The sequence below is a fragment of the Dermacentor albipictus genome, chromosome 6 (assembly GCF_038994185.2).
Source record: "Dermacentor albipictus isolate Rhodes 1998 colony chromosome 6, USDA_Dalb.pri_finalv2, whole genome shotgun sequence".
Taxonomy (NCBI): domain Eukaryota; kingdom Metazoa; phylum Arthropoda; class Arachnida; order Ixodida; family Ixodidae; genus Dermacentor; species Dermacentor albipictus.
Genome location: NC_091826.1, coordinates 131,810,037 through 131,834,829, shown reverse-complemented (window position 1 = coordinate 131,834,829; position 24,793 = coordinate 131,810,037). Strand labels below are relative to the sequence as shown.

General features: G+C 44.8%; 1 protein-coding gene across 5 annotated transcripts in view; it reads right to left on the bottom strand.

Moving 5' to 3' along the window:
* LOC135918618 (uncharacterized) overlaps positions 1–24,793 on the bottom strand; it is a 440,383-nt gene that overhangs the window by 11,006 nt on the left and 404,584 nt on the right. For all 5 annotated transcript variants that reach the window (XM_065452238.1, XM_065452236.1, XM_065452237.1 and 2 more), the window contains one exon: positions 23,474–23,755. In XM_065452238.1, coding sequence (XP_065308310.1) covers positions 23,474–23,755 — 282 coding nt within the window. The remainder of the gene's footprint in view (positions 1–23,473; positions 23,756–24,793) is intronic.

The following is a 24,793-nucleotide window of genomic DNA, read 5'->3' as shown; positions in this document are numbered from 1 at the left end:
CCCATCGAAATGCGGCCGCCTTGGCCGGAATTCGATCCCACGACCTCGGACTTAGCAGCCCAACACCCTGGTCACTAAGCAACCACGGCGGTTTTAAATAAAACTGAAGTCCACAGGAACACGGAGGCGTGAAGCGACTAACAGGGGTGGAACAAGGAATGTCGCTGGGGGCAACGTTTCCCCATGATGATTTGCCTTCGTCAAGAGCAGCAACTGCTTTCCTTGGCAGATGTATTATCGCGCTCAGATGAGCTACACAGCGGGAGTGCGTGGTCAAGTGCACTGCAAGGTTGTACAGTGGCGCCGCTCGTGACATGTTCTCGCGTCATCAGGGGAGGGTTCAGCTGTTCCTACGAGTGCGCATCGCCTACACTTGCTTTCATTCTCCCTCTCCGTCATTTTGCCCTGAGGTGATATCAGCTTCGAAAGTAATAACTGCCGCAGTGGCTTGACGCCCAAACATCGTGCTCGATAAGTCGAGCTTCACAAAACAATTGCGGAATATTAGAACGTTTTGGAAAACGAACCGTTCACTTCGCTGCTTACGTCACTAAATGTGCCGCTCCCAAGCCGGAGGTGGAAGAAGGGAAGAACGCGATCAGTAGACGAGAGGGTGCCGCCTCTGAAATGTACGTCATCATATGACGAGCTAATCGAGGAACTGCAGAATGTTTGTGCTTGCTAAATAAATATAAAATATAAATTAAAGATTATATGCCAAGTTCTAAAGTGTAAACGTGCGGTGCCGGGCGCTTACGCAATGCAGAAGTAATTCGTTAACGTAATTCTTTTTCATTCGCAGCCGACAGACGGTATCGCAAGCGTAAATGAGTCGGCAGAGTGCAGCGCTATGTCTTCTGCTACGAAGAGCTTGCACAATGCAGGCAACAGCAATGCACAGCACTTCCTAAATAGCGAGCGCGACGAAACCATGGACTGGTTCTTAGGGTCACATTTACTAGCTGGCTATATAAATTTTCCTTCGCTTCTGGCCCTTCGTCATGGGCTCGCACATGACTCCCTTCAATGTGGCCCACGGCGCGTCGCCACTTGAAATCGAACATTACGATATACGGGCCTTCCATTGCCTACGCGAAATAAAATTGAAGAGCGTGGTGCTGACGGTGCGCACTGTGTCGTGAAATTGAGCGCCAAAGTGCGGCACTCTTGAAATAGAGAAAACGGGCAGCCAAATTAGCAATCTGCACAACACCTTCGCGTCCTCACGGTATAGTTTATCAGCCGAACGAAGGAATCGCTGGACAAGCCTACGTTGAACCCTTCTGATTGCTGAATGGCGATCTGAGAGCTATTCGCGCTGGCGACAGCACTGGGAATTCGATCTCACCATGCAAATATCTCCTTGGCATGGGCTTTGAAGCGGAGGTCGCGGAACGCTGACCCAGCCCTTCTACCGGCCAACACAGCAATTGCGAGAGCGACTTCGTGGACGCTGTCGGCAGCAGAGACCTAGTTGCCTTCACCCAAAAAAGATCACGTTCTCGTGACGCCTGCGGCAAAAAGGACATTCCACGTCCGCCGCAAAGGTCTGTGTGTGGTGGCATTGGCTAACACTCCCAGGGTTCTACTAGAACACATAAATACCCAAGAAAGTGGATGGGAAAACAGCGCCGCGGTAGCTCAATTGGTAGAGCATCGCACGCGAAATGCGAAGGTTGTCGGTTCGGTTCCCACCTGTGGCAAGTTGTTTTTTTCATCCACTTTATTTCCATTAATTCATAGTTTCTTTATTTGATTTATTAATCACAAGTAAATTTCCCTATTTCGTCCTTGGTGTCATTGTTTGTTGGCTTCTTATGATATGACTAATAAAAATCGGGACCCTCGGTTAACCCCCTTTCTTCTCGTTTATTACATAACGAGGGTCTCGAATCTGGCTACATTGATGCCTTCAGGTAGCATATGTGGGTTTATTGACCAGTTGCCTTCACCCAAAAAAGATCACGTTCTCGTGACGCCTGCGCCAAAAAGGACGTTCCACGTCCGCCGCCAAGGTCTGTGTGTGGTGGCACTGGCTAACACTCCCAGGGTTCTACTAGGACGCATAAATACCCAAGAAAGTGGATGGGAAAACAGCGCCGCGGTAGCTCAATTGGTAGAGCATCGCACCCGAAATGCGAAGGTTGTCGGTTCGGTTCCCACCTGTGGCAAGTTGTTTTTTCATCCACTTTAATTTCCATTAATTCATAGTTTCTTTATTTGATTTATTAATCACAAGCAGTTTCCCCTATGTTGTCCTTGGTGTCATTGTTTGTTGGCTTCATATGATATGACTAATAAAAATCGGGACCCTCGGTTAATTCCCTTACTTCTCGTTTATGATGATGATGATGATGATGATGACGTGTGGTGTTTTATGGCGCAAGGGCCAGGTTTTACCAAAGAGCGCCATGACATGTGGTAATGTTGACGATGTACTGTGGATGACATGCACAATGAACTCATCATGGTAGATGTGATATGGCTGTAAAAGGCCCTAAAAAAACTTACGCTGTAAGTGGAGTGGAATATATAGGTGGTAAAATAATGACGGTGACGAGGAATTGATGTGGGCTATGGGAATGGGCTTTCGTTAAAAGATGATGCAATAAAACCATAACACTGACTCTAGAGTTTCAAGAGAGCCCTTGAATGCAGGGCTGTTAGTCGTGTGCTTTAAAGTTACCTGGCCAGATGATTTTCAGGGTGTCCGTTTCGGCTAAAAACTCTAAGACTGTTTGCAGGTTAAAAAGAGGTTCATCGCTAAGAAAAAATGCAGGGTGAAGGGGTAAATGCAGCAGGGAAATACTTTTTCCTCTCTGTTTCTATTGCAGGGCACTCAATAAGAGCATGGAGGACAGTGAGATTATAGCCGCACTTAGCACAAGTTGGAGGATCGCCCCCAGTCAAGAGATGAGAGTGGGTGCCGTATGTGTGGCCTATCCTTAATCGGCAAAGAAGTACTTCCTTGTACCTTGCTATTTTCCCATTTATCCAGTTCCCCAGTTTTGGTTTTATTATATGAAGCTTATTCATTTTTTATGTATCCCATTCACCCTGCCAGTGATTCCTCAATTTACTGCGTAGAAAGGGCTTTAGGTCTGTGGCAGGGATGGGGATATTTGAATCTGCATCGCTAAAAATGACTGACCTAGCACTTTCGTCAGCAGCTTCGTTGCCTTTTATACCTTTGTGACCAGGTACCCAGCATATTATAATCGATTGATTGCACATATATGCCGAACATAACAAGCTATACAGCTCATTAAAAACCGAGTTCTTATGCTTTCGTAAGGTAATTAGGGCTCTTACTACACTTAATGAGTCTGTAAATACAACAGCCTTAGCGATATTTTTGAGCCGTATGTGTTGAATAGCCTTAAGAATGGCGCATGCTTCCGCTGTAAAGATACTGGTGTATGGGTTTAGTGGTCCAGATGTTGAAAGTGAGGGTCCCAGAGCTGCGTAAGCAACACCAGTTGGAGACTTCGAAGCATCTGTGTAAAATTCATCACATGAGTACTTTTCCTTGAGTTCTATAAAATGCGAATATATGTGTGCCTCCGGGGCTCGTTTCGATATTTCTAAGAAAGAGATGTCGCATTGGATAGTCTGCCACTCCCAAGGCGGTGGAAGCCGTGTAGGAGCCATTAGGTCATTGTGTAAAAGAGGGACCCCTGTTTTTTCTGATAGTGCTACCAACCGGAGGGACAGAGGAGGCCTAGTGGCTGGGCGGTTACGAAACAGCCTAGCAGTGGACAAGTCACATATAGTGAAATGACAAGGATGTTTTACATCTGACCTAACTTTAAGGGCGTAGGAGAAAGATAAATATGTCCTTTGGTAGTGCAACGACCATTCGTTTGACTCGACGTAGAGGCTTTGCACAGGGCTAGTCCTAAAGGCGCCTGTAGCAAGGCGGATACCTAAGTGGTGAATGGGATCAAGCATTTTCAGAGCACTAGGTCCGGCAGAATTGTAGACTATTGCTCCGTAGTCAAGGCTAGTTAATATTAATATTAGACTAATACTATATATATTATAATATATAATAGATTATAATAATATAATATATATTAGACTAATATTACACTTTTGTAGAGCTTTAAAAGGCACCGCCTGTCGCTTCCCCAAGATGTACGTGACAAGAGCTTCAGCAAGTTCATAGACTTGAGGCACTTTGATTTCAGATACTTCAAGTGTGGTACAAAAGTTAGCTTACTGTCTAAAAGGATTCCTAGAAATTTGTGTTCATGGCTCACAGATAGCCGTTCTCCATTTAGATCTATTGCGGGGTCCGCCATTAGGCCTCTCTTGTTAGAAAATAGGACGCATGTACTTTTTTGTGGGTTTAGTTTGAAACCGTTCTGGTCCGCCCACTTAGATAATTTATTTATGCAAAGCTGTACTTGTCGCTCGCAGATACTTAAGTTACATGATTTGAAACCTATCTGGATGTCATCCATATATACGGAATAAAACATAGTATGTGGTATGGCAGTCTGGATAGCGTTCATTTTGACAATAAAAAGAGTGCAGCTCAGCACACCACCTTGTGGAACACCAGCCTCTTGCGTAAATGGACGACACAAGACGTTACCAACTCTAACACGGAACGTGCGATTGGAGAGGTAACTCTGAATCACGTTCAGCAAGTTGCCTCGAACTCCCATTTCAGACAGGTCACGGAGGAGTTCATAGCGCCAGGTTGTGTCGTATGCCTTTTCCATATCTAAAAATACTGATAGAAAAAATTGTTTGTGGACAAAGGCATCTCGGATATTTGTCTCGATGCGGACAAGGTGATCTGTTGTGGATCTACCCTCCCGAAAACCGCACTGAAATGGATCGAGTATCTTGTTGCTTTCAAGAAAATGGATGAGGCGACGGTTAATCATTTTCTCAAACAGTTTGCATAGACAACTAGTCAGAGCTATGGGCCTGTAACTGTTGCGTGAGGAAGGGTCCTTGCCCTCTTTGAGGATAGGAATCACGATTGCTTCTTTCCAGGCAGAAGGAATGTAGCCGGCAGAGAACATGGAATTGAAGAGTGACAGTAGTGTTTCTTGGGTTTCAGGGTGTAAGTGTCTGATCATCTCATACACTATTCTGTCACTTCCTGGAGCGGACTTGTTGCAACAGTTCAGTGAGGCCTGAAACTCAGCCATACTAAATGGACGATTGTATGGTTCATTTGATGTGCTTTTCCGACCCAAATGCAGCTTTTCTGCTAGTCGCTGGTATTTTAGGAATGTTTCTGTGTAATGGGCTGCACTAGAAATGTGCTCGAAATGTGCTCCTAGACAATCTGCCTGATCCTCCAGAGTGTCTCCTTGTGTATTCAATAAAGGTAAGGGGTGAGTTTCGCGGCCTTTTATTTTGTTAACCCTGCTCCAGGCTTTTCGTTCGTCTGTATACGAGTTAATGCTGTTTATGTAGTTTTTCCAACTTTCGCGTTTAGCGCGGCGGCGCGTTCTTCTACCTTGCGACTTGATCGCCTTGAAATTAATCAGATTCTCTGTGGTTGGTGAGTTACGGAGGGGGTTCCAAGCCTTGTTTTGCTTTTTCCTGGCTTCCCTACACTCCTCATTCCACCATGGGATACGTCGTTTCGAGGGCGAAGCATTTGTTTGGGGAATGCATACCGATGCAGCCTCAATAATGAACGCTGTTATGTACGCTACTGCGTCGTCTAAGCTAAGTTCAGAGATATCATTCCAGGGCAGCTGCGTTAGTTCGCGAAACTTTGTCCAGTCGGCTGAGTCGACTTTCCATCGAGGAAGATGTGCATGACAATCACTTTCTTTTTTAAGGTTTAGAACAATGGGGAAGTGATCACTGTCATAAGGGTTATTAATGACATCCCACTGGAAATATGGTACAATTGTACTAGACGCTATGCTTAGGTCTATCGAAGAAAATGTTTTATGTGTAGGGCTGTAAAATGTTGGCTTTTTCTTGTTAAGCAAGCAGGAACTTGAAGTGAATAGGATGTTTTCTATAAGCCGTCCTCTCGTATCACAGCGCGAATCCCCCCACAGTGTGCTATGCGCGTTTAGATCACCGACGACAATGTAAGGGTGACGAAGCTCATCAATAAACCTTTGAAATGTTGCGCTAGAGAGTTGATAACTTGGGGGGATATATACAGACGTGATGGTAACTAGTTTATTGAATAGAACTGCTTCGATAGCCACTGCCTCAAGAGGAGTTTGGAGTTGCAGTTGCCGACAAGCAACGCCTCTGTCGACTATTATTGCGACACCACCGGACGATGCAACAGCATCATCTCGGTTTTTCCGGAAAATAGCGTATTGCCTAAGAAAGTTTGTTTGTGTCGATTTAAGATGTGTCTCCTGAACACACAGCACCTTTGGATTGTATTTGTGTAAGAGTTCTTTGATATCATCGAGGTTGTGGATCAGGCCTCTCACGTTCCAGTGTAATATTGTGTATCCATCTTTCCATCTTGTTGGTGTTTATGTGCTGTGTGTCAAGAGATATCACTTAGGTTGGTTCAAGGGACCTTTCCAGGCCCCTTGATGCGGGGTATTTCTTTTTTGTTGGCGCGCTCCAGGGAGCAACGCCGTGCCTTCGGCGTCTGAGACGCCGGAGAAGTTTTTGTTACATCCATCGCCTCGTCAGAGGCGCTGGATGACGCCCGCTCAGCAGGCACTCGCGGGGGTTTTTCGGGCCTGTCTGCGCAAGCAGTGGCCCTGGGACCGGCAGGCTCGGAGGTCTGCTGGCCCTTCGTCGTAGGGGGCGGAAGAGCCGTGGCTGCTCCCGCCAGGGGGGCTGAAGGCGTAACCGCCGTCACACTCCGTGTGACTTGCGCGGCCGCCTGAAGATGTAGCGCTGCCCCCCGGCGCGCCACATCGGTGTAGGAAGGACTGGACTGATTTTGGAGGGCGAAACGCTTACGTGCCTCTGGAAATGATAGGTTCAGTTTTACTTTCAGTTCTATGATTTGTTTCTCTTTTTTCCATGTAGGGCATGATCGAGAGTAGGCAGGGTGGTCTCCTTCACAGTTGGCACAGTGGTTTGTTGATGTACAGATGTCCGAGGCGTGTTCAGAAGAACTACACTTGGCGCAAGTAGCACGTCCTCTGCAGTTCTGTGACCCATGCCCAAAGCGCTGACACTTGAAACATCGACGTGGATTTGGGATATACGGTCTCACGCGAAGCTTACAGTAACCGGTTTCTATTGTTTCAGGTAGGTTGCAGGTTCCGAAAGTAATGATTATGTGTTTGGTAGGTATTTGCTTGTCATCTCGCCTCAATGTTATTCTTTGAACTTTGACTACGTTTTGGTCTTGCCATCCTTCAAGCAGTTCGCTTTCGCTCAGTTCGAGGAGGTCATCTTCTGAGACGACCCCGCGCACTGTGTTCATTGATCTGTGTGGGCCCACTGAGACGGGAATTTCCCCAAATGCTACAACTTTCAACAGTTTGTCATACTGCACTTTGTCGCGGAGTTCGAGAAGAAGATCGCCACTTCACATCTTCGTTACTTTATAGCCTGGGCCGATTGCTTCAGTGAGAGATTTCGCTACAACAAAAGGTGAGATCATTCTGACGGTTTTCTAATCGTGCTGACTATGTACAACGTGGTACTTTGGAAAAGAATGTTTTGGCTGCATGAAGAAAGTGAATGTTTCATCGGTGCGCCCCCTCTTCAGGGAGCGATCAGGTAGCGGAGGAAAGTTATTTGCCATATAGAGCTGGGAAATTCACCGGCGATGGTGGCCACCCACCACCGAGCCCAACAAGGGGACGCTACAAGGTTGGAAGATTACCTGCAGACGCCAGCCATGCATCGCCGCTATAACCTAATATATATATACCCAAGGCAGGATATATTACACACGGTTAACCCTTGCCGCCAGGAAATACGGAAGTAATAAGTGAAGAGAAGACAGGAAAGATGTAAAAGTGGGAGAGAAAGACGAAGATTGGCGAGGAGGACAGGAAAAGGCGACTGCCGATTTCCTCCAGGTGAGTCAGTCTGGAGGTGCCGTCTATGTGAAGCCGAGGCCGAAGAGGTGTGTTGCCTCCGCCGGGGGGCCTTAAAGGTCCAAACACCCGGCATCGGCTCAACTCCCAGGGTCCCCTTTTCCCCAGACACGGCTAAGCCGCGCACGGCTACACGCGGGACGGTCCGACCCTCGTGTGCTCGGGTCCGTGGTGTCGCAACACACCAAACGCCTGCTGACGCAGACGCCCCTGCGGGGCTTCTCGTTTATATATATATATATATGTATATGTATATATGTATGTGTATATGTATATATAGAATGTACAAAAAATAACAGGACCTCACTGACGTTTCGGCCAGGATCCGGCCTTTATCAAGAGTGCGATCGCAAGCACAGGTTCAATTTATACATTTTTCTCCGTAAAGAAAGAAAGAGGTGAGAGAGAGCAAACAAGAACGTGCATAAAGACTTTACACATTTGCGCGTGTACAGACAGTGGCCTAAAAAGTACTTTATGACCCTAAGCACGCGTACATTTAGTGGCGTCATGAATACCAACATGTGCATTGGCTCACGCCAAAGTCAACGAAGAGAAACCGTGAATGCAAACTTGTGGGAACATACAGTTGTGCTATAGCAGGAGAGCATAGTTGCCAGTACATACAGTGGCATTAAGAATAAACAAAACGAAGGAAAGCAAATCACGTAGGCAGTTTGTCAATAACCTGCACGTCAGCAGGTCTACGTACAGTCATGTACACAACGGAGGTAAGACGAAAGCCATAGCCAATGGAATTTAGGGAGCGGTGACATGCGAGGGGTCGCAGCTGACAGGAGGGTGTTTTTGTTTTCCACTGCAACCGTTTTGCGGCCTTTAGCATAGTGAATACACCCTCACCTGGTTATGGGACACCTGTACTGCGACCTCCACAAACCTTTAAGTTGAACGAGCTGCGTTCCATTGCCGTTTTCGCACAACTCTATGCTTTGTGCCTGCGGGCAAGCTGTTTTTTATAGAAAGTGTATGCATGTGTGAAGAATAAACAAACATGTTGAAGGTGTTGTCTGCTTTTTTCGCGCTCTCCGTGCTTCTCCTTTCTCTGCTATATTCGGATACTTTCGAGCAAACGTGTGCATGCAATGGCGGAAGAGCTTCGCGAAAAGAAAATGGCGAAAAACGCTGCTCGGTCGGCTTCCATGCAGCAAAACAAGCTGTGACTGCAGTGACTTTCGAGGATACGATCATTACTCGAAATAGAAAGTGGACAACGTGGGAGTGCGACTATTATGCGAGTGCGATGATTACGAGGGTAAATACGATACACGTTTCAACGAGAAGACGACTTAATGGAAATCACTTGGTTATAAACTTCATTGGGCGTCGGAAGAGTTGACATATGGTCTGTTGCGCGCATCTTGGAAGGTTACAGGCCCTGCAGTCATTGCGCTTTTCACTGCAGTCGAGCAAATAAGGCTCGCTCATTGTTTGCTGCTAATCCTGTCATTCAACCGGCGTCGCGTAGAGTAGGACTAGCACAATACTCTGCCCAGCACGTCGCACCTCACCGCGTGGGGAAGCAAGTTTGCAGATATCGTCGTACGAGCTTGGCAAACAGAAGGAGGCTAGGGCAAGTTTTGCGCGCACTTCAAAAACCCTTCCACGGCCACCTGTGAACAAACGTGTGCACCGAGGAAATTTCTGAAATCTCACTTTATTTGCAGTTCTCCATGGTACAGTGCCACAATAGCCTAAACTGCTGGCTAGCTGGCATGCACTCGTGATGTACTGTGCACGGCTCCTTATTTTTTTCTCCCAGCAAACACAATTGTGTGAGCTCCCGTTGGATTACATTGATGGCATGGTTGCAGATACGTGCGCTTCAAAGAATGTAGGGGAGGCGCGACGACAACGCTGAGCCAATCACTGAAGTATAGAGAAAAAATCTAGTTGCGTTTTGCCGCTTAGTAATGTTAACTGGGGCCACATTTGACAAATGTTGGAACTGACGTGAAACTGCTTGATATTCTTTTGTACAGATTGCGCCACCAGAAAACAAATGGTTGTGAGATTTATTATTTATTGAAAATATTTGGTTTCAAGCACTGCCTAGTAAAACTCGTGAGTGCTGGTAATTACAAGACGCCGTATGGCTCCACTAATGAGGCAGCGCTCGTTGTGAATTAGCGTGTACATGAAAATGAATGTCAATTTGCATGGACCTGGCCAGCAGAAGATTAGCTAAATTTACTGCTTCCTTGTATATTCATTAATCAATATAAAGCAATTTTCTCTTCATAGAATGGCATAGAAGGGCTTGCTGCTTGATTCTTGAAAATTTTAGGGTTTTAGCTTGAATAGTTCTGCATATTCATTGGTAATGCGTGACGGAGTATAGCCATAAATTTCCACTTCGAAGTAATAGTAACTCATGAACTGTTCATCCAAGCACAAAACATTTTGACACAAAGGATAAGTGCACCGTAGCCTAGAAACTGCTCAATAACGTTGTTCTGCGTGGAAAAGGAAAAAAAAGATATTTACTCACAAATTTTTACTGCTTTGCCCGTTTTTATGAGCGCCTATGTAAATTTCTCATTGCTTTACACGCAGCACTCAATAAAAGTCTTGCGTAAAATTTCATTTAAAGGTACAGCAAATTGGATTTTGTTATGTTGAGGAACAGTTTTGCCCTAAACGCAGTACAGAGGAGGCTAGTAGAGCGAAAACGTTGTTTTTTGTTCACACTGTTTTGATTGCCGTCATGTAATGCGTTAGGCTGGGCGACAATACTGAGTGTCATTGGACAGCAAGGAAAGTAAGCTTTCTAGTACAATGCTATCCACGCCCGTCCAATGACCGTAGAAAGCACAGTTCGGCCCCGTCAGTCTGGTGCGCGCTGTGGTACCGCCAACTGTATGCGATTACCTGCTATATGCACATACTGTATAAAAGTTTTCGTCTGCTCTTCGTTTGCGGCAGGAGTCCATCTCTCGTCTTCTACTCCGACTCGCAATAACACTCAGTGACCAAAGATGGTTCAATGATTGGTTTCGAGGCCTGTTACCTCTGAACTGCAGCTCGATGTGCTACCCACTAGACCACTGACAGCCCAGTGACCCAGGAAGGTGGGATAGTGGTTAGATACGAACACACGCACAATCATGTATAGACAGCCTTCGAAAAGTGTGTCATGTACCCGAAGAATGCTAACACATTAAAATAATCAAAAATAAATTTACAATGCTTCGCATGATTCCATTACGACAGTACGTCGCATCTGCATAACTTTTGCCCCTTTCTACTTTCTCAAATTATGAACTTCGTGAGTAGACTAGTTATTTTTGAGACAACCGGGAAAACAGGAATATGACACTTTTGGGCATATATGGTCTAACTAAGAAATCCGCTGTAAATATATAATGGCGTATTAAACCGGTATAGGAGATACGATCTGCTCTGGTCTAAACAGGTGTAAGACCTTTAAAAGTTGAGGAATGCTGGTTTTATTTGCGCCATTAGTGTAACAAATGTATTGAAAGCTTCCTTTTGAAACATTTATGGGTTTTAGTTAGAGTCTGTTGAACTTGAAGATGTGATTCGGCTCTCTGTTTTCTGTCTCTGTACGTACAAAAGCCTGACGGTAGAATATGAACTTCCAGCTTGTTCAAATTGTGGCCTGGTAGGTTGAAATTATGTGTGACTGTTTCCGGAAGTATCTTTGCCACGTCTGTATTATGCCCGTTAATCCTAACCCTGTTTCACTTACCTGCTTTGCCTATGCACTGTTTGTGTCTAATTGAAAATGGCAGCTATAAGTTACCTTGGAACTAGTGCATGTGGAAGTAGGAGCATCTATATTAAAGAATACGCTATAATTCCGGCTCTGTTTCTTACAGGGTATCATCCAAGCCCTAATATCACAATGTAGGCAAGGAGACAGTCCGTCCCGGTGAGGACGTTTTATTTAACTTTTAAACTATTTATTTTCGTGCACATAATCACTTACGTGCTATTTAGGCTAAGTAATTTTAAAAGTATTTGCGCGTTTTGCACCTAGCAGGATAAAAGGCTGTTATGTTGAGGCATTCGAGCGGCTCACTTTCGCGTACAGCAAAACGCCTTTAATGTTTCTGCTGTAATGGTACCTTTGTATCTGCGGGACCCTGATAATAACAAGCAACGGGCGCCTTAGGAAAGTGTTCCCGAAATAAGAAGAATGCTCAGTTAGATCGTTTGACAGATACCTGTGTGGTGTTGGTTTTAACTGGACCAGAGGTTACCCGTGGAGTTTGTAACATCAGCATAAATTGAAACGGTGGCAGAAAATAACTTATGAGAATGCCTGTTTGGCTCACAAGTGCTACGTATCGCGTTGTATCGCGTTGTTGCAAATTTCAAAAAGCACAGAGTAGTATGTAGTGTACAATTTTCAGTCTATTTCAAGCCTACCATCTGATCTGACCTACGATTGAATCGCGACAGCACCTACTTGCATTGGCATCAAGCCAGCCACTGTGCCTACAAGTCTGAGGTTAAGCTAAAAAACGGTATTGTTTAACGGCATGTTACAGGGTTCGATGGCAGATACAGGGTTCGATGGAAACATGTCTGGTCGGGAAAATTCATGACGGAAAATATCTAGCGTCGACCTCCGTTGAAAAAGAAAAAAAAAGAAGTTTCGGCCCCACTACGGGAAACCTGTTCGCAAAGGGAATGAAGTGAAAGTTGGTTGTTTACGCTTCATGGTGTCACGTAAGAATCGGATGTATATCGGGGGCAGGTTGACTTACTTGCGGCTGAGCGTGTGTGACATCGTCTGGGTATGAAGGGATTCCAGGTAAAGCCTTGCCATCCCTTTCCTTGCTTTTCCAATTATCTTCGCGCTATCCTAGTCGATGTCATGGCCCGTGAACTGTACGTGTTTAGAAAGTGAGTGTTTGCCACGTGCTTGCTGTTGACGTCATACTTATGCCGTTTCAGTCTTTTTCCAAAATTGCCCGCTTCACCGATGCACACGTGTTCGCAACTAGCGCAAGGAATCCTGTCCCCGTGCTCTTTTGTGAGCTTGCCTTTAACCGTCACCATTGCGTGCCTAAGCTGTACGACGTCAACTGCATACTTCGTCATTTTCGACGTCAACATGTGTGACGTCAACGTCGTACGACCGTAAAAGTTGGGACAGGCTTTCGCTTACGCCGGGGACGTATGAAATCGGAATCTAATTCTCTTGTCGCTGGGGCTATTGCAACGCTGCGTGAGCTAAGCAATTTTTCATAGTTTTGATAAACGAACTGTGGTAGTCCGAAGGCGATAGGCCATAGCGTGTGGTAGCTAGATCAGCCGCTCGGTCCTCAGGGATTGAGGAGAGTTTTTCTGCACGGCGTACAAGTGAGGTGGCCACTGACTTCTTGTAACAGGTCGTGTGTACGCAACTGGGGTTGAGGAACATACCGGTGTGCGTGTCCTTTCTGAATATGCTATACGACATTCTATTACCGTCGAGTTTTACTAGAGCGTCTAATAGACGGCCATCGGATACTTCCTCTGTCGTGGATTGTATGGCCGGTTGCATACTATTGAAATGCAAAAAAAAATGCGCTCAAAGCCGTTTTCATAATTCCGAAGCAATCCTCTATATACCAGAGGAATATCCTTGGTCGTGGCGTGCAGATGGAGAGGGCGGGAGACACTTGTGACTCCATTGTCAAGTTCGCTAGGGTGACTGAAATTATTTATTAAATTATGGGATTTTACATGCCAAAAGACGTGGAATCGGCGATGGGTAAAGTCAAAACAAAATACACTATACTGATGGGCGACTTCAATGCCAAGGTAGGCAAAAAGCAGGCTGGAGACAAGTGAGTGGGGGAATGTGGCATAGGCTCTAGGAATAGCAGGGGAGAGTTATTAGTAGAATTCGCAGAACAGAACCATATGCGGATAATGAATACCTTCTTCTGCGAGTGGGTTAGCCGAAATTGGACGTGCAGGAGCCCAAATGGAGAGACTAGAAATGAAATTGACTTCGTACTCTGCGCTAACCCTTGGATCATACAGGATGTGGACGTGCTTGGCAAGGTGCGCTGCAGTGACCATAGGATGGTAAGAACTCGAATTAGCCTAGGCTTGAGGAGGGAATGGAAGAAAGTGGTACATAAGAAGCCAGTTAATGAGTTAGCGGTAAGAGGGAAAGTAGAGGGATTCCGGATCAAACTCCAGAACAGGTATTCGGCTTTAACTCAGGAAGAGGACCTTAGTGTTGAAGCAAGGAACGACAATCTTATGGGCATCATTTAGGAGTGTACAAGAGAAGTCGGTGGTAACTCCGTTAAACAGTATACCAGTAAGCTATCGCAGGAGACGAAAGATCTGATCAAGAAACGCCAATCTATGAAAGCCTCTAACCCTGCAGCTATAATAGAACTGGGAGAACTTTCCAAGTTAAACAACAAGCGTAAGACAGCTGACGTAAGGAAGTATAATATCGATAGATGTGAACATGCGCTCAGGAACGGAGGAAGCCTAAAAGCAGTGAAGAAGAAACTAGCAATAGGGAAGAATCAGACGTATGCGTTAAGATACAAAGCCGGCAATATCATTAATAATGTGGATGTGGATGAGATAGTTCAAGTGGCTGAGGAGTTCTATAGAGATTTATACTGTACCAGTGGCACCCACGATGATAATGGAAGAGAGAATTGTCTAGAGGAATTTGAAATTCCACAGGTAACGCCGGAAGAAGTAAAGAAAACCTTGGGAGCTATGCAAAGGGGGAAGGCAGCTGGGGAGGATCAGGTAACAGCACATTTGTTGAAGGATGGTGTGCAGATTGTTCTAGAGAAACTGGCCACCCTGTATACGCAATGCCTCATGACGTCGAGCGTACCGGAGTCTGGGAAGAACGCTAACGTAATCCTAATCCATAAGAAAGGGGACGCCAAAGACTTGAAAAATTATAGACCGATCAGCTTACTGTCCGTTGCCTACAATATATTTACTAAGGTAGTCGCAATTAGAATCAGGAACACCTTAGACATCTGGCAACCAAAGGACCAGGCAGGATTCCGTAACTGCTACTCAACAATAGACCATATTCACACTAGGTGATAGGGAAATGTGCGGAATATAACCCACCCTTATATATAGCTTTCATTGATTACGAAAAAGCGTTTGATTCAGTCGAAACCTCAGCAGTCATGGAGGCATTACGGAATCAGTCTGTAGATGAGCCATATGTAAAAATACTGAAAGATATCTATAGCGGCTCCACAGACACCGTAGTCCTCCATAAAGAAAGCAACAAAATCCCGATAAAGAAAGGCGTCAGACAGGGAGATACGATCTCTCTAATGCTATTCATAGCGTGTTTGCAGGAGGTATTCAGAGACCTGGAGTGGGAAGAATTGGGGATAAAAGTTGATGGAGAATACGTTAGCAACTTGCGATTCACTGATGATATTGCCCTGCTTAGTAACTCAGGAGACCAATTTCAATGCATGCTCACTGACCTGGAGAGGCAGAGCATAAGGGTGGGTCCGAAAATTAATCTGCAGAAAACTAAAGTAATGTTTAACAGTCTCGGAAGAGAACAGCAGTTTACGATAGGTGTCGAGGCACTGGAAGTGGAAGGGAATACATCTACTTAGGGCAGGTAGTGATCACGGATCCGGATCATGAGACTGAAATAATCAGAAGAATAAGAATGGGCTGGGTTGCGCCTGGCAGGCATGCTCAGATCATGAACAGCAGGTTGCCATTGTCCTTCAAGAGAAAAGTTGATAACAGCTGTGTGTGTCTTACCAGTACTCACGTACGGGGCAGAAATCTGGAGGCTTACGAAAAGGGTTCTACTTAAATTGAGGACGACGCAACGAGCTGTGGAAAGAAGAATGGTGGGTGTAACGTTCAGGGATAAGAAAAGAGCGGATTGGGTGAGGGAACAAACGCGGGTTAATGACATCTTAGTTGAAATCAAGAAAAAAAAATGGGCATGGGCAGGACACGTAATGAGGAGGGAAGATAACCGATGATCATTAAGGGTTACGGAGTGGATTGCAAGGGAAGGGAAGCGTAGCAGGGGGCGGCAGAAAGTTAGGTCTTGCAACATGACCACAACTAGTAACATGGCCGGGGTAGTTGGAGAAGCATGGGAGTTGTCTTTGCCCTGCAGTGGGCGCAACGAGGCTGATGATAATGATGATGAGGTGCCAAAACTACTTTCTGATTATGGGGCACGCAGTAGTGGAGGACTCCGGAAATTACGACCACCTGGCGTTCTTTAACGTGCACCTAAATCTAAGTATAGGGCTGTTTTCGCATTTCGCACCCACCGAAATATGGCCGCCATGACCTGGATTCGATCCCACGATCTCCTGCTCCGGTGAATGAAATCAAAGAACCCATTGCCGTTCCATAGACCAGCTTAATGATCTTCTTGAACATGAAATATTTATTGCCTAGACAGAAGTGCAGTAGTTTGCTGAGGTCTCGAGCTTCGATTTGGGTTCTTCCCGGTAGAGTTGGGTGGGATTTTAGAGCGCCTGTAGAAAGTTTGACGGCGAGCTCCGTTTGTGCGCTGGTGAAAATCGATTTTACATCGAACGACACCAGGATTTCGTCGTCATCAAGAACAGTGTCGCGAACTTTTCCACTGGTTTTGTACGAGTTCTGTATGTGAAGTCACACTTTTGCCGACCAGAAGGGACATAATGTGGTGCAGGTAATTTGACAGCTTGTGCAGGGGCGAGCGGGTGAAGTCGACTATTGCGCGCATCGGGATGCCTGATTTGTGGATCTTTGGTAATCCATACAGCGCGGGCGCGGAACGGATGTTGCACAGAAGGAAAGTATAAAGGTACTTCCGCTGTGAAAGAACAAAGCGGGACATGTCAGGTAATAGTTTCTGCAAGTCTCTTTCTAGCTTTGAAGTGGGATCAGATTTCAGGGTCGTGTACGCTACTTCTTGCTCGAGCAAACTTTGCATTTTTTTTCGTAGTCCCGTTTATCTAAGACGACCGTGGCGTTTTCCTTGTCTGCGGGAAGTACTACGATGTCCCCATTGTCAAGCAGTGGTTTCCGAGCCTTTCATTTTTCAGGCAGCAGAGGATCCGGTTTTTGATGTCGTTGTAGGGCGGAGAGCACGCTGAGGACACGGGTACGCGCTTCGTCGCGGTGGGCTGGCTCGATACTCATGAGCGCATTTTCCACGGTGCGCACTATGTTTTTTTTGCAGTGTAGCTGTATGCCTTTACCGTCCAAGGAAACTTTCGTGTCATTGTCAGCGTGGTAAGGAAAACACTCCTCATACGTGGGCCGATCCCGAAGTAATTGTAACGCTGGACCAACCCGCGGCGGAGGTGCAGTTCGCCATTAGTGGGCCTACATACACAGCTTCGCTGGTCATTCTTCTTCACAGAGTGGAAGGGCACTGAGTTTATTTTTTTGCATCGGGCTCAGGATCCAAGTTGTAGTTGAGACAGACTCAACACACACAGTCCGGCGTCTTCGAGTTTATGTGTAGAAAGTTTGTGCAGTGAGCTGCGGTTAGGAGCCTTGGAAGGATCGTGACGGTGAGTATGCCTACGATGAGGAGTATCATTTGAAGCTTGTTTTAATGCAGCATTTCATTGGCGTACGCGCAAACCGGCATGAAGTTTGGCATGCAGGTGCATGCTTTTAAAATCGTCGGGACACTTGCATTCAAATCGGCGGTGTGCAAAGAAAGTCTCGTTTTCAAGTGAGCGAATCCTGTCTCTGCAGTCCATGATCCTGGCTTGCAGAAGGCGTTCAGCTTTGGAAATGACGTGGAGTACAAAGCCCATTCTTACGGGCCTGCTCAGCCGTAAGGAGCGAGGAATTACGTCCGTTGCCTTGCAGTTTATGTTGAATTGAATATGTCCGTTAAATGCTGAAGTGCAGGTTACAAGTGAAATGAAGCGGCGGATCTCGGTGATGGTAGGTTGGACATGACCCTCACGGAGAGCAATGAAATCTAGGGTTCGAAAGAAGCTTGTCTGGTCGGGAAAATCTAAGGCGGGAAACACCGAGCGCCGACCAATTGTTGAAAAAGCAGAAAGACGTTTGGGCCCCATTATGGGAGCCTTCTTCACGATCTTCGCGTCGATTGTGTACGAGGCTTCCGTAGTGGGGCCGAAACGTCTTTTTTTCCTTTTTGAACGATTTGTCGGCACCCGATATTTCCCGCAACGTGCCGTTATAGTGATTATTATATAGAAATACTTTATTATAGTATTTCTCAGTAGCTGTAAAGTGAGCTACTGAGAGATGCCATGTTGATTACGGGCTTCGGAGTAATTGTGGCCAACTTGGGTTTTTTGCCCAAAGCACGGCACACGAACATTGCAGCACCTTAGGAATCCAGCCGGAAATCACACGCTCGTCCTCAGCTGAGCAACGCCGTAGTCCCCACAGTCCCTGGCTGATTTTTTGCGGCAGCCATCAACCACACCGTTGCAATTTAAAAATGCCTCGCTGCATATATTTCTTCATCTGTTTGCATCACCGCAGGTCGCTTCATAGCGACCGCACCAAGCCGTCACGAAGCATCACGCTGTCGCTGCAGACTGGGCATTGGAAAACGTGTCCTGACGGCTGATATTTGCGCACTGAGTGCAATGGGGATGTAATCCATTGTTCAGCCACACAGAATAGCTGGCCAGGAACATTAACCGGCTTACTAGGGAAGTCACAGAAGCCGCAGATATTAAGGAAAGAAGAGATGATTGCGTCAGGTTCTCGTTTGTATCCTTGTTAGAAGAAGAAATCCTGCTTATTTCCCGAAGGTGCCTTCACGTGTCAATGGATTGCTGGGTTGTTCAGTTTGTGCTATTTTTATCTTGTTATGCGATGACATAGACATTGATGACGTGCAATAAAACCCTCACTTGTTAGCAGCGCCATGTTCCAGTCTTTCTGTCACCGTGTGTGTTCCGTTTGCTCTATAGTGTACATATGTGTGAGCTTCTGGTGAAATTCAAGTCATAGCGCTGGATTGACAGGAACATGAAAGACGACAGGACGTGCGCTATCGCGATCACATACATGTCCCTGTCAATCCAGCGATATGTGACTTCAATTGATGCAACGAACCAACTAACCCAAAAATCTGCACTTCTGGGGAAATATGAATTTGAATGTGATTAGCTTTCTTCAGGAACTTGACCCAGTTTGCGGTGCTTGCTGCTGGAGCATGTCTGGCCGAGCAGACAAATGGTGCACTAGGTATGTGCCCGAAGAAATGACTTCGGCATTGCATACGTGATACGGCTAGTGCCAGCCACCCCTGAATGGACGCCCCGAAGGTGACACGAGCGGTGTGCAGTCCTAGTTTATTAGATAGAGCCACACCCGAAACTCCGCGTCGAGCGTGGCTGCCTTCAGTGGGTATCTGTCACGACGAAGTTGCACTCTAGGGATACAGCGAGATGTAAGCGCTGTCGTTCGGTGCTACGGATGGAAGCGAGACTGCCACTTGGTGTGTCGGCTGATGAACGTTTCGTGATTCGCAGATGTCATGCGGACACAATCATAACAATCATAACAACGCATAAAGCACATGTACCAATTACGGACTTACCAAATGAAATATTGCTAATGGCATCAACGCGGGCGATCATCTCCCAAGAATGGATGCATCAGGCATTTTTTTTTTTGCAGTGAGCTTGTAAAATAAATTGGAGTTGATTTTCATTTGGCAGGGCAGTGTTCCATCGTGTAACAGATCCAAATGGTCTATGGCGAACAGCATTCATTCACCAATTTGTGCAACTAAGGTATAAACAGCATGAAACTATGGATAATTCTCTCAACCTTTTTCTAATCTTTCAAAGTCATAAGTCGTTGCATTTGCCACATTTTATCAACATTTTTTTTCACGCAGAAGAATTGCGCTGAAAAAAAGTAAGCTTGGTCTTGATGCATGAAAGGGTTTTCTATTTCACATTTATTTCTTTTTTATTTTTATTTCACAATAACCCTAAGGGCCCTCTAGGGAGGGTGTTACATAGGGTAAATGTTACATAGGTGAGGTGAACAGTGCGTATCTGTAATTACAATGGAAAATCAAAACTGGAAATATTAATTACAGTGCATCAACGTACAAACAGAAAAAATAACGATAGTTATCAGTGCAGCAACTCTAAATGATTTGTACAAAATGTGACACTGTCGTGGAAGCTTTGGTTAACGGCGCATTAAAAAAAATGTTTACAAAACAGAGAGTCAGGCGTGATATATTAGGTATGCATGGTACTGCGTAAAGCGTCTGTAACTTTTGAGGCATTTGTTTCGGTGACAATGTTCGATGGCAGATTATTCTATTCTTTCGCGGTGTGACGTATAAATGACTGACCAAATGCGAGGGAATGACACATCATGCATTTTACTTTGCAAGAGTGATCCCGACGTGGAAAAATCGTTGAGGTTTCACACATGAACTCGTTATGAAGAGATACGTGATAGTAGACTTTATGGAATAGTGTTAAACGAGGTATATTACGGCGAAGTGACAAGGCTTCAAGCTCGGTGCGACTTTTTATTGCTGTTACACTGGTTTCTCGTGAATAATCTGAAAACAAAAGCGTACAGCACGGTTCTGCAGGGCTTCTAAGTCAGTTATTAGGTGTGCCTGATGGGGATCCCATAGGGCTGACGCATTCAGAAATTATCGAGGTATGGAGTGCGTGGAGTCGCACTTCAACTCTTCAAAAGTTATCTTGAAGATCGCTATCAATTCATGCAAATTAATAACACAATGTCTAAAAAGATAAAATTAAACCAAGGAGTCCCCCAAGGGTCCATATTGGGGCCCCTATTGTTCCTTGCTTATATAAATGATATTGTAGAAATTCCTGATTCCCCTGAACTTATTATGTACGCTGATGATACAAACGTTTTCTTTTCATCAGACAATTTATTATCACTTGAAGTCAGTGTAAATAACTATTTAGGGCATCTTTCAGGATGGTTAAGGCAAAATAAGCTACGCTTAAATCCCAAAAAAACAACCTATATGATATTCCGACCTATAAACAAGCCTATAAGTAAAATACGTGTCACATTTGAAGGAAATTGTATTACACACGTTAGGGAACAAAAATTTCTTGGTGTGTGGTTTCAGGAGGAATTAAACTGGAATACACATGTAAATCACCTGATTACCGCATTAGCGCGAATAGTTGGTAGTTTTCACAAAACAGTACACTTAATCCCATTAAGGTTAAAACTAAATATGTACTATGCACTCTTTCATTCTAAGGTAACTTATGGGGTATTAGTCTGGGGAACAACATCGCAAAGAAATTACCATAGACTTGTTACTATGCAGAAGAAAATATTGCGCTGTTTCGAAAAGTACAGGGGAAAATTACAAGACCTGCCAACTGCTCCACTGTTCATAAAACATTCCATGCTCAGGGTTGATCAGTTATACTATTTTAAATTGCTCCAAGTAATTCAACAAAATAAATTATATGAACAAAGCCGCACCGAAAAACTATACTACTGTTTACGAGAACAAAGGATTCGAGCACCTAAAGAAAGAACTAATTACGGAAAACAAAGTGCTGCCTACCAGACACATCATGTTTTGAATATTCTTGCAGATAGATTGAACTTTACAGGCAGTAGTGCTGCATTTAAAGAACAAGCAAAGAACTTATTAATTACCACATGTATACAGTATAATCATTAACCTGTGAATTTTCATGCCTCGAGCAATGCTTAAATCATTCAAGAATTAGTATTTTGAGTGTTTCCATGTATAATGTAATTTCATCGTATCCTCATGCATTCTTAGTTTCAAATTTCTTGAATTTATTTTGTGTAGCTATATATTATGGCGTGCGCGCGACCTCTTCTGTATGATTGTTTAGAGATGTTATGTATATTTTTCTCTTGTTCATGTGATTTGTTATGTGTACTCTTGCAAGTAGCTAGTTGTCCATTTTCCTGAAACTGATGTGCTGCAATCTTTTTTTTTTATTTTACTCTGTTGAACTCGAAGCGGGTGAGCTGCCACGAACTGCGGAGGGACAGGGACCTTTGTCAGGCTTGATTGCCTTTAGCCCCTGCCCCTGCAGTGAGCTTTGTATGCTGCTTACTGTAAATAAAAACACTTACTTACTACTTACTCTATTCTAGGGCGTATTAGTGTTGTGTATGCCAATTTGCGTAAGTGTACGGGAGCATGTTTGAGGTTATCTTTAAGGAAACCGAGCGAACGGTTTGCTGAAGCGAGGATATGGTTAATGTGATTATTGCACGTCAAGTTAGGGGTTAAGTGTACGCCAAGATATTTGTAGCTGGAAACTTGATCGACAAGGCTGTTGTTTAAGATGTAAAATGTTGATGGTCGGGGCGCCTGATGAATTTAGTTTTAGTGAGATTTAGAGGCATTAGCCAAGTTGAACACCATACATTTATTGCGTTTAGGTCAGATTGAAGAATGTCGTGATCATAGTTAGGGTGAATATTACGATATATGACGCAATCATCAGCAAATGGTCCGATATTGGATTCGATGCAGTCTGGTGGATCATTAATATAAATAAGAAAATGTAGGGGCCCAAGCACACTTCTTTGTGGTACACCAGATGTTACGGGGACTAGACATGAGTTGTGATTGTTAACCGATGTAAATTGCATCCTGTTAGAAAGAAAGTCTTTTATCCACGTGACAACAGTAGAGTCAATGTTCAGCTGTGTAAGTTTGTGAATAAGTCGACGATGAGGGACACGGTCGAATAATTTTGAATAATCCAGGAACACGGCATCTACTTGAATTCCGGTGTCTATTGATGAATGTATGTCGTGAATAAAACCAGCGAGCTGAGTGTCACATGAATAGACTCTGCGAAAACCGTGCTGTTGCTTAAATATGAGGTTATGTTCTTCAAGGCAGTTAATGGCCTGGGAATGTATAATATGTTCGATTAATTTACAAATTTTACTTGTTAAAGAGATTGGTCGATAGTTAAGCGGTGAAGAACGATCCCCAGATTTGAAAAATGGCACTACCTTAGCCACCTTCCAATCGTGAGGGATAACGCCTGTTGATACTGATTGTGAAAATAAGGTGGACAGTATTCGGAAGATGCTTGGGGCAATATTTTTTAGAATTTTTTTGTTTAAGCCAGTATTACCAGCGGAAGATGAAATCTTAAGACTATTGAGGAGAGAATAAATTCCAGAATCGGTAATTATTATTTCCGGCATAAACGAATCAGTGCGAGCCATGGTGGCTAACGGTTCCAAACATTCGCGCGTGAATACCAATGAAAAAGTTTCATTCAGTAGTTGGGAACAATCAGTGTCAGTTATCGCTGCGCCGTCATGATCAGTAAGGACGATGTCGGAATTATGCTTGAAATTAATGACACGCCAAAAGTGTTGATATAAATGTGTTGATCATATAAGAAAGATAGTAGCTACCTTGTGCTTGTTCTCACATGCCTGCGTGAAGGAAAATCACTCGCCTTTTTTTCGACGCTCGCCTTCGTCTCGAAGGTGTACAGCGAGGTGCCATTAAAGCCGACCGCCGTCAGGCTGTCCTGGTGCTCCCGTTCGTTGGGCAGCTTGGCGACGCAGTATGCGTAGAACGGTTGAGCGCGGTTGCCTTGGCATGCCTCGCCGAACTTGACAGGTTCGGCCACAGCGTTTCTCATGGCGTAGCCCATGAAAACCAGCGTGGAGGAGAGCGCCACTTCCAACTCCTTCTCGCCTCTCAGGACAAACTCCAGGAACTTGAACATGTGCTCCTGCCGACAAAAGAAAAAATATGCGTGTCTTCTTCCTCGTTACTTCCCCGAGATCCACGAAACTGAAACCAATGGCAGATTGCTTTCTATGAGGATTATTCGCAGTTTTCCACAAAAAAAAAGAACAGAAAGAATGTTAAATGTGGCCGCTGCTGAAATTCGAAAGTGTTCAAAATCTTTGTGAAGACAATACTGGAAACACAATTATAACGTTTATAATAAAAGCAATATACACGCTCGCTAAACGTTAAACAAATATTATCGAAATAAAATATCGTAATGCCTATTGAAAAGATATTTTCTAGCGAAAAAAGTTAGTTTAGATATCTGCTAACAATGAGATCGACACCGGTACGTAAGGTATCTACAAGAGAACGTTTTAAGGAAAGGCCAAAATGAAACAATGCGGGCACCATTTGTCTTTGAACGACAGCGGATTTCTGAGGACATTTGGCTGAATGTCATCCTCTACGGTGCAATTATTCGAAAACTCTTTAACCACATTGACACGTGCACTTCTTTGTCTTTATCGGGCGACACGTGTCACCACCTAACGAATGTTATCGTACAGCGCAGGACGGGCCTGCGTCTATTGGAAGTTTCTGGAATGTTATCGATGGTTCTATCCCCTGTCTGTGACCGAACCTTGGGCGCGATCGGGGATATTTTGTTCGATGCGCGTTCTGTTCGGTTGCTGGAACGGCACAAAGTGGCAGTATGCAAAATTTGTGACAACGGGGTGGAGAGAGCAGCCAATCAGGAAGCGGTGACCTCCCCGGACGTTTACTTCCATGGTTTGTCGTCTGCTTGCAGACAGTATACTACAAAACGATATGTTTCTCGTGTTCCAAATGAATGAAATATTTATCTATTTTTTTTAAATCTAGCCCAAACACGTTTTCAATAGTAGTATGTGTGACTACTGCAATTTATAACTATTAGTTTCTTTGCGTCGTCCCTAGGTGGTGTCGTGCACAGCGAGAAGAAAAAAAGAAAAAGAAACGATGGGAAGAGTTGCGCGCTTTTCAAGAGGCAGTG